The sequence below is a fragment of the Excalfactoria chinensis genome, chromosome 3 (assembly GCF_039878825.1).
Source record: "Excalfactoria chinensis isolate bCotChi1 chromosome 3, bCotChi1.hap2, whole genome shotgun sequence".
In the NCBI taxonomy this organism is placed as follows: Eukaryota; Metazoa; Chordata; class Aves; order Galliformes; family Phasianidae; genus Excalfactoria; species Excalfactoria chinensis.
This window is the reverse complement of record NC_092827.1, coordinates 11,593,283-11,604,034: the sequence shown is the minus strand read 5'-3', so window position 1 is coordinate 11,604,034 and position 10,752 is coordinate 11,593,283. Positions and strand designations below refer to the sequence as shown.

At 40.6% G+C, this 10,752-nt stretch overlaps 1 protein-coding gene across 2 annotated transcripts; it reads left to right on the top strand.

Moving 5' to 3' along the window:
* Positions 1-396: 396 nt before the first annotated feature.
* On the top strand, positions 397-3,606 carry LRATD1 (LRAT domain containing 1). 2 transcript variants are annotated; one of them, XM_072332358.1, is made up of 2 exons: positions 397-596; positions 1,233-3,606. In XM_072332358.1, the coding sequence occupies exon 2, from the start codon at positions 1,270-1,272 to the stop codon at positions 2,116-2,118; it is 849 nt and encodes a 282-aa protein (XP_072188459.1). In that variant the 5' UTR covers positions 397-596; positions 1,233-1,269; the 3' UTR covers positions 2,119-3,606. The 2 variants fall into 2 exon arrangements, with proteins under 2 accessions (XP_072188459.1, XP_072188461.1); XM_072332360.1 differs by lacking the exon at positions 397-596 and adding an exon at positions 950-1,125.
* Positions 3,607-10,752: the final 7,146 nt, after the last annotated feature.

Here is a 10,752-nt window from a genome sequence, read left to right as displayed (position 1 = left end):
CACACAGGTTTCTGTAGTTAGATGAGCACTCATTTCCTTGAGGGATGAAGAAATTCTCGGATAGATACAATCCAGCTAAAACCAGGGCATTCTTCTTATCATGGAAATTACTTTTTTTTTCTGCTTTCTTTTCAGTTGCAGGGCGCTGCGCACACTGCTTGAACCTTCTCTCTCCGGATAGCCCTGCCTCGCCCACATTGAGCTGTCTCCGTGCCACAGCCAAGGGCCGGCCACGAGGCACCGAAATTGGACCGTGGAGCGCTGGGGAACAGCGAGGCCGGTCCGAACAGCGAGGCCGGTCCGGACAGCGACGCCGCCGGACGCCGCGGAACCCCGCTACAGCCGCCGCCACCGGGCGCAGCGCGGCGCGGCGCGGCCAATGAGCGGGGCTGGGGCGGGCTCGGGAGCGACGCCGCTGGTACTTAGGCTCCGCCGGAGGGGCCGAGCAGCCCACAGCGGAGCGGGGCGGCGCGGGTGGAGAAGCTGGACGCGCGGTGGGGAGGACGGAGCTCACCTCCTCTGCAGCGCCCATGGGGACAGGACGACTTTAAAGGAGTTTGGGGGGGGGGGTTTGACGACCCACTGGGCGACCACGGGTACGAAGGGCGGTGAGAGGGACTCCTTTTTGGGACAGAGGGTGCTTTTTTGTGTGTGTGTGGTTTTTTTGTGTGTGTGTTGGTTGTTTTTTTTTTTGTTGTTTTTTCCTTGCAATGTCCTGGCCGAGATGCGAGGCTCGAGCGAGCAGACACGGGTGGCAGCTGCGAGGCCGCCTGCTTCTCCAGCCGCCTGTTCTCATGTACAGCGGCTTGGTTCGGCTGCGGGCGGGCTCGGGACCCTCCGGGCCAGCCCCTCCCAGCACTCCCTCTGCCCTTTCTCTTTTCGGAGCGAAGAGCGGAGACTCCCGAAGCAACTCCGTCCCCCGCGCGGAGGCGGCAAGCGGCGGGGAGCCGCCTTCTCCTGCGGCGTGGGGTTGGGCCGGGGAGCCGGGAACCCCGGGGCACTGCCCTGCCCTGCACCCCGAGAGTGTGGGGAAAGGATCAGCGCCGGGAGTCTCCTCCTCGCACGGAGGGGAGGGATGGAGCGGGGGAGGAATGGGTGCTTGGGGTGGAATCGCTGAAGTCTTTTGTATGTGTCTTGATTTTTTTTATTATTTATTTTCTTTCTTTCTCTCTTCCTTCTCTCCGTTTGCACTCTCGTTTTCTCTGTCCCTGCCCACCCCACCCTTCCTCCAGATCCGGCGATTCCTGCCCTCGCCTCGCCCTGTCATTGATGGGAAATCAACTGGATCGCATCACCCACCTGAATTACAGCGAGCTGCCGACCGGGGACCCCTCGGGGATCGAGAAAGACGAGCTGCGCGTCGGGGTGGCTTACTTCTTTTCGGATGAGGAGGAGGACCTGGACGAGCGAGGCCAGCCAGACAAGTACAGCGTGAAGGGCTCCGGCAGCCCTGGCCAGGAGACGCCCACCCACCACCTCCACCACCAGCTCGTGCTGAACGAGACTCAATTCTCCGCTTTCCGTGGCCAGGAATGCATCTTCTCCAAGGTCAGCAGCGGCCCCCAGGCTGGGGACCTGAGCGTCTACTCTGTGTCAGCGCTGCCTGCTCTCTGCAAGCCGGGGGACCTGCTGGAGCTGCTTTACCTGGGGCCGTCGGAGCAGCCGCCGCCGCACTGGGCAGTGTACGTGGGCAGCGGGCAGATCATCCACTTGCACCAGGGGCAGATCCGCCAGGACAGCTTGTACGAGGCGGCCGCGGGCAACGTGGGCCGGGTGGTGAATAGCTGGTACCGCTTCCGCCCGCTGGTGGCTGAGCTGGTGGTGCAAAACGCCTGCGGGCACCTGGGCTTAAAAAGCGACGAGATCTGCTGGACTAACTCCGAGAGCTTCGCCGCCTGGTGCCGCTTCGGGAAACGGGAGTTCAAAGCCGGGGGGGAGCTGCAGGCTGCTGCCGGCACCCAGCAGCAGTACTATCTCAAGATCCACTTGGCGGAGAACAAGGTGCACACGGTGAGGTTCCACAGCCTGGAGGATCTAATACGTGAGAAGCGCAGAATCGATGCCAGTGGCAAACTGAGAGTGATCAAAGACCTGGCTATAGTGGATGGGAAAGAATAGTGCACAGCGGGGGTACATGGCTATCTTCCTTCTGCCCTGCTGGGGAGTCCAGCCTGCCACAGGGGCAGCCGGCTGCACCCTCTTTCCATGGGACGCGACTGAAAGCAGGATCCATGGCAACATTCCAAACAAACAGCGTTCTTTACACCCATAGCCAGTATTTTGTTTGGCTTTTAATAGTGTTAATGCTGAAAGAGCGCGTGAGAGAGAGGAAGAAAAGAGGGGGGAGGTGCACAAAGGCTGTTCTCTCAGTGTGTGGACAAAGTCTCTCCTGTTGATCGATGTTGACCATTCTAGCAACATGCTAATAAAATTTCAAATTGAAATTTTTTTAATTTTTATTTCATGGCTTTAATCCATGACAGATTTTAAACATTGGGGGCCATGGGTGTGGGTTTAGCTAAATAAGTTTTTAGCTAATGTTTGCCTTGCAGCCAACCAAAACCATCCATTGTACTTTGCTAGTTGGAAAGGGTTGCAGGTGGGGGAGTTCTAAGTGCTTGTTTGCTTTGTTTCTCAACACTGTTGCTTCAGCCCATTGCTGCAACTCAGATTTGATCCCAGCCAACTCTAGCAAGACATCAACAGGGGAAAATGCTTTCTGGCTGAATTTCTGGCTGAAGCTGATCACATTTAAAATAATGTCTTTGCTTTCTGTCTGCAGCTCTCTGCTAAATGTTACCATAATTTATAAGCTGCTTCCATCACCCTTTTTATTTTTTGTATGGAAAAAGTTGGTGAGCAGCTGTTTCCTTGAAACTAAATTCACTGGTTGGAGGTGTATATTGAAGAACAGTGTACTCAGTGTTGGTCCTTGGAAATCCAGCCTCTAGCCTCTGATGCTTGGGCTGTGGGCTTGTGTCGCTGTAGTGACTCTCATTGCAACACTGCTTCACTACCTCTTCATGCACAAATCAACAGAATCCTGCAAAACAAAAAAACAAACAAATAGGTTTGAATTCTGCATGTTGTCTTTTTAAACAGCAATTTATTGCATATTTGCAGTTCCACTAAAAATATATGTAATGTGGCCATTCATTTCGCATCTCAAATTCTAAGCAACTAAGAATCCCATTCAGTCTAAGTTTAGGAATCTACAGCTGCATTTAAGATGCCTTTTAATGTGATGTGAGCAATGCCTTGTCTGTATTTCAGATCTCATTCACTCATTGCTTAACTTGCAGTTTTGAAGTGAAAGATCAAAATATTAAATATACATAAAATCTAAAAAATTATACTGGGGCATTTCTAAATCTGTATTAATCTATTTTTATTACTCTGAGCTGCGTACAACTTGTAATAAGCTATTTGTCTCTGCATGTTTCAGTGCTGGAAAGAAAATGCATTTGTTTTTGTTCCCTCTTCCCACATCAATGTCAGATAACAGAATAGAAGTAACACCCCTGTTCTGTATGTACAATACACTCCACCCCCTATCAATGTACTGTTTCTTGGCTCCTTTTTGTATTAAACAATGTCATTAGCAACCTTGATGCAACAGTAATTTCATTTCTACAAAGGGTTTCCCTTCCATACCTGAAGCTGTGAGGGTGGAGTGTAGTTCACTATAAATATCAGCATAAAAAATGCTTAAAAAAATAAATACACTCCTTTAGTGAAGGTCATCAAACAGGCTTTGTTTACTGACACACGTAGTGTAGTTATGCCCTAATGGGCAGTGTTACTTTTATTTCCCCTCTTGCCTTAAAGTGCCATGGTTAGTATGATATAGGGTATTGTTTTGTTGTTGTTTTTTTTTTGAAGTGAATTGTCATACCTTTTAGTAAAAGTGTGCTTTATATGGGTGATAATGTCTGATAATGATAGCTTTTTTTTCCATAAGATTAACAATTTTCAACTTTGAATGTTCATTTGTGTATATTGCATTGCATCTCCCAGACAGTTTCAGTTGCTGAGTACCTCATAGCATTTGGGGGGAGTGCTATGAGACTGCAGAAGGGTACTGATATTATAGCCAAAGCACTTGAAGGAAAAAAAAATGGAACATAAATAGTAGAAGAAGGAAGAGTGGGCAAAAGTAATTTAATTTTTCCATGTAAGATATGTTGGAGAACTGAGGTGGAAAGAGATGGAGAGGGAGTAATTGGCAAGGTGTCTACAAAGACAGAAAGAATGGAGTCATGTAAATTTTGATTTCTGAAATGCTTTTTCTTCAAATTGTTCACAAATGAATAAGGTAGGGTTAGACAGAGGATCCTTGAAAGAATAGCATTGCAAGTGCTCACCAGTGAGAAGTTAGAACGTAGTGACTTTAAACATTTCACTGTGCTTTGTAAATATTCCCTTTCTCTATCTTAACAGCTTTTTTAACTGTTTGTTGTGGGGTTTTTTTGATTTTTTTTTTTTAATATATATTTTTTAATGACTAACTAACCTGGTTCATGAACATGTCAGTTTTCCTTAGTTGGCCTTGCTAGATGTGTGTTTATTCGAGCTCTGTCAGAAGTCTTTGGCATTTCTCCAAATCTGTACAGAGAAAGGTAACAAGAAAATTAGAGCCTCAGTCCTTTGCATGATGTCTGGAAGAAAGTATTGGAAGTACTCATTAATGGCATTAATCTGAGATAGATTGCTGCTGTGACTATTTTCAAGTGGCAGTCTGCCATTAGCAACAGAGATATCTGCACAGATCATTTTGTTTTTACTTTCTCTGGATTTTAGTCCCGAGTTTCTGAAGCAATCTGGTCTGAATTTGCAATCCACTGAAATTAATAGGAAGGCTCTCACTGACTTCAGTGAGCTTTGGGTCAGGCTGTGTTGATTAAAATGTGGTTAAAATTTGTGGACCTTGAAGAGAATTGAGGTTTAAAATGGCATTAAGGAGAACAGAAGGGCCACCTTTCTGCGGTCAGAGACAGGCAATATTGTGGAAATCAGGAAGAAAACAGACTAGTTCTCAAACAAGCAGCGTTAATGTGACAAAGCAGTAGGAAAAGAATGAAAAGTGAATAGAAATGGTTGTTCAGTGCCTTGAAACAAGAAATGAAAGGCTGGGGAGCAGTTAGATGCAAGTGAGGCAATTATGCGTATGACTGACATGTAGAAAAGTAATTGATTGTACTCATCTTTCAGGATCAGTGACCTGTCTGAGTTAACATTTCCATTTCCATCAGTAAAGATATTGACAAATTATATTATATCTATGGAATCTGTTTGCATTCTTCAGTCTAGCAGTCTAGGGTAAATATTTATATCTAAGTAATTCATTGCCACTGAAGTACTGTCTTGTAATGTGACTGCAGGGTTAGGTTACTTGCAAATCCTGCTTTTGTGTCACATTTCAAGTTGTCTGTTAGCTATTTGGGGAGCTGCTTTATTGAAACTCTTGCTTGGATACTATATTCCTTGTCATTTCAAAATGCAATCTCTTGAATCGCTTTGAGGCTAACATTTTATTAAAAAATTGTTTCATGTTCTCCTGAAGCATAGAAAGCCTTTGTGAAATGTTTTACTGGCATGACTGAACTGTTTGCTGGTTATTGGCTGGGCACGTAGGTACATAAGTACAGGAATGGGTGGCAAGACAGGTTTTATATCCATCAGCTTTGTATTTCCGTGTTACTTTGTTTTCATTTTCTAGGACTTCTTCCTCTCTAAAAATATCTGTATGCAATTCTAAAAAGAGAAAAACCTTCAGAATATTTATATATTTAGGGCAATATTATGCTACATTGATTTCAGATTGAAATCTGGTTGTAACAAGATATGGCCTTCAGGGTGTGACAAGAAATGGCCTTCAGTCTGTGCAGAGTGTGCATAATGTTAATTATCCTGCCTGATTTAATTTTAGTGTCTTTCATATTCAGGTAAGTGATGTGCAAAAATCTGTCAGAGTTTATAGACCTCTTTATGCGATGTGTTGAACAGCTGTAACTCCAACCAAAGTTGGCTAAAGTTGGGAGAATGCTGGATCTCACTGGAGACATGCGACATCTTGTAGGATCAGGTACCTCAGCCCCCCTTCCCCCTGCCCAAGTTTCTAAATCTGTCTTTTTAACTACAGAAGAAATAGGGGGCTGTGATATCTACTGTGACTTCTGTTGTCATTTTCTATGAGAGATTTCTACTGGAGTAGCATAGAAGTGTTCTGTCCATAACTTTACTTAGCTGTGATGAAAAAAAAAAAAATGGTATGTGTTGATGCTTGTATTTTGTAAATGATGTTTTTTCTGCTTTATATCCCAGAAGAAAGATGATGGTCTCAGTCCGAAAGGATTAATCCAGAAATATGTAGGGAGGTATGACTGGGATACTTAAGCTAAGAGCCATTTCACTGCAAAATTAGGTTTGAAAGAATAATAATGTATGACTAGAGTGTGATCATGTGCTGCTGTTTGTTCATGAATGTCAGTGTTTCCATGGCAAATCTGGAATCTATTTACTTAATTGTTATGAAATATGAAACTTCTCTGCTCCCTGAGTTCAAATATGACAAAAAACTGCCCTACATTCATGGACCCTCTAAATACTAGTTTGATCCGTCAATTTTTTATTTTTATTTTCCAGTTTTATTGTAAAGAAAATTAATATTGGAATCAGATATTTTACTAAACTGATTGTAAATGACATGAAGATGTTAGTTTGGAAAAAAGGCAGTGAGCTAGGAGTCTTCTGTTACTTGGAGTGCCAGTGGATTTACTCCCAGTTTATAGAGGTGTAAACTACTAGTCCTGCAATTTTTTAAAGAAAGCAATTGTGACACTATGTATTTTCTTTTGCAATATAATATTAATTTATATATATAATACAGATCCCTTGTGAAATTATTCTTTTTCCATATATTGAAATGTCACCATGCCTTGGAAAGTAATCGTTATTGGAAATGTTTACTTTTGAGAAAGAAACTAGAATTTGTCTGATAGCATTTATACTTGGGCATGTGGAAATACACACTTTTGTTTCTTAAAGTTAGATATTTTGCATAATTAGCAAACCTACTCAGGTGGTTATATCCAGGTAAATCATCAGCATAGACCATACAGATTGAGATTATTGAGATTATGGTTTTATATGGTGACACTTCATTTCTTTTTCTTTTTTAAAATAACATTTTTATTTGAGGAGTTCTAGGAGTTTCTGGTTCTGCAGATGATCCATTCATAAAACACTTGTCTCCACAAGTGTTTGTAGTATCAGGTCTTTTATTGTAAAAGGTCTATCCCCTTCATCCAGCATTTTCTTGAGGTTAAAACTGAGGAGTACTCTGGGCAACATCTTGTCCATCAAGTTCACACAGAATTCAATGGAAAAATTATGTACATGATGTTTACCAGAAGAGCCTTAATTGCATATTCTTGCTTGTACATATAGTAATTATCTATGCAATTCTGGCATTTTCCTAGGAAAAGTGGGTTAATGCTTTTCAAACTTTTTTTTTCTCCACTTGTGTGACTGTGTGGGTACAAGTGTTGGACATTGATAGAAGATGGGGAATTAGCATATGGGCTTGAGTCTCTGAAGTGCCAATCCCCTGCTGTTTTAATAGGAACTCAGAATTCGAAGCCAATATGAGTATGACAGAAAAGGGTGGGAGAGTTAGTTAGACTTCAGACTTTTCAAGAAAGATGTTCATAGCTAAACTTGAAATGCTGTTCTTTCTCTTTCTTCTGCATGGTGAATGAGGGTGAATAATTGTGTACCTCTCATGTACAAAACCATTCCTGCTTTGGAGATCCGTGATACTGTCTAGGCAAAATAGTGAGTGAAATAAGCTGTGTCATCAGCCTTAAGTAGCAAATAATTTTTCTAAGCTTAAACACTATTTGGATACGGAGTGACATTGGCAATCTACTTTGAAAAGTTGCATGAAGTCATGAATTAAACAGCGTGAGTAACTCAGAAATGAAAGACCTCAATCATCATTCTTTCAGCTTCCTATGTAGAAGAGGTTAGAGCTTGTTACAAGTTTATGTAAATCAAAGAGTAACCCTATTTCAAGAACACAATCCTGTGGTGGGCTTTGCAACTAGATGAAATGATCAGGCCCTAGAATTACTTCTAATGTAATACTGTCATCACTATAAGAAAACCTATATCCAATGGCATGAGTAAATATAGAATGCCACATCATGACCCTCCTTCACAGCACAGTACTTTACACCACAGAAGGAATATTCCTCGTAAGTTATTCAATGTGAGTAAACATATCACAATCTGGTCTCAAAACAGATAATCTATTTCCATATGTTCTCATTGTTTTCATGTGCCCCTTCAGTCAGTTGAAAGCAATATAAAAACTGAATCTGAAAAGTATGGTAATTGTTTGTAAATATATAAACAGACATTTATCTGCATATTGATATACAACTAATATATATAATATTGTAAATATGTATACATATGCATACAGTGTGTGTATATATTATGTATATGCATACACAAGAAGTCTTGACTGTTTTGTTAGTATTGGTAATAAATGGCAGTCATTTCTGAATGTATATTAACTGTGCAACAAATGGATACCCAAGAATATGCTGACAGGCTTTAAACACTATTCAATATTGTTTTTTTAGGGTATTCCATGCTCTTCTGACATCAAGATAAGCTAATTAAATATGTGGGTTTTGATGTATTGCTACTTACTGCAGGAAAAATATCAAGGAGCACTACACTTTGCAATAATGAAGTATCCTTTTAGTATGAACTATGCTGCTACTGACTTGTGTGTTCACAAATAAATAAATAAGTGTCCCAGTAATGTATCTATCCATCCTCTCTTTGGCATACGTAAATGACAGTGCCACGATTTTTTCTTTTCTACTAATTTAACCAATTTTTTTCCTCTAATGTCTTGGAAGTGTAGCACTGAATTTAGCTGTGTTCTGTTGTTTCGCCATGCTCACCTATTGTTGCATAGTTGTTTGAAAGTAAAGTGGCAGCTGGCTTTTCTTGACTTTTCTCAAATATGTCTTATTTGAAAAGCTAAAAGGTGAGACTTTGAAAAGCACTTACATCTGAGTTGACTTCTTCCCCCCCTAAAACACTGCTGACCTTTCACCAAATTATTTGGGCCACAGCTAGGCTAACCTGTCTGCTTTTAGAAATCTTATTTGATGGATACAGGGTGAAAATGAGATCTGTCAAGAACAGTGAATGCTTTGAAAATAATAAATAAGTAAATAAAAGCATTGCTGCTGAAAATAGGTCTAGTATAACAGAACATGGGCAACCCTGACATTGCTGGTAATTACAATATCTGAGTAAGCATCAGCACCAGTTAGTTTTAAGAAACTTAGGTTGTGTTTCATGCTACAGCTTCATTTTACAGAGATGGTTTAGAAGAATGTATCTGTTAATATTTATTATATAATTGTATAAACAGAGTTATGTTTATTTGTATATATGGCATAACCTTACTTATCTTTACATTCAAACTTCTTTGCATGATATGTCTGCCTACCTTACAAGGTTTCTGGATCAGTATTTCTAGCCTGTCCTGGCTGCATATCATTGATTCTTCAGCTAGGTGTAATCAAAGGTCATTAATATTGAAAAGTTCACTTTAATTGACCCATCGACTTACTTTAATTATGGCAATATAAAAGAGTGTCAAGTGCTAGACTCCTACAAAAATAGTGAGTTAATATGTGTATTCAATATTTCCTGTGCCCTTTTAGTTCTAGCTAAGGACTGTAAAAGAGTTCACTATATCTTTATCTCTCTTTCAAGATGAAGAAATATGATAAAATAGACGGGAAGTAGAACAAGCTTTTTTTTTTTTTTTTTTTTTTTTTTTTTTTTAGAAAGAAAGAAACAAAGAAACAAAGAAAGAGGAAAAAAATCAGAAATCTTGAACTGTTCTTTTATACTTGTAATTTGTATACACATTAACTCAGAAGCATTCAGGTAAAATTCTCACTTATGGTAGGAACAACAATTATAGAAATGATACCCTTTAAATTTTGACATACTGAAAGCTTGCATGTATATTCTAAATCATTTTCTTTTCCATTTCGTGGCACACTAGCTACTTTTTTAATCCATAGGAACCCAAAGTTGAGTTCTCTGTGTGCTGATAATGTACCCTAGCAGAAACAGAAATGTCAGAAATTTGCATAATATGAATGATAACAGAAAACTTCTCTTGAATTTCATTTTCCTAAAATCATTAGTAAGCATTCCTAAAATCATTAATGCATACTCAAAGGTATGCATCAGATTAATGACTTTCCTAAGAATAATGTCCAAGGTAACGTAAATGAAAATAAATCTGAGACATGTTAAAGGAGAATTGTTTTTTTATGTTTAGCTATGGACTGTCAAATATATCCTAATTCTTGAAGTAGGAGTAGGATATGCGTTAATATTTAAGGAGTAGTTCTGTTTGCAAGATCGACAGACCTCTTCTCTGTACAGGAGTGCTTTACTGAATGAAATAATGCCAAGGAACAAGAAAGTGTAGGATTCTGAGTTTGATAGAATTGTCATATTCACACCAAAGTTCTAGCTCCATTTCAAATCTTAATAGAACTTGTTTCTGACTGAATAACTCAAAAATATGAGATGCTTATTTTTTTATTAGTTTTGTTCATAATGGTTAGTTTTTTACAGATACAGTCATTTTGGTGCTTTATCTTCTCAGCACTTCACTGAAGACCTCTTAAACTGTTTTGT

Bases quoted from the DNA above. Each gene is read 5' to 3' on its own strand.
- LRATD1 (XM_072332358.1), top strand. From the start codon at position 1,270: ATGGGAAATCAACTGGATCGCATCACCCACCTGAATTACAGCGAGCTG.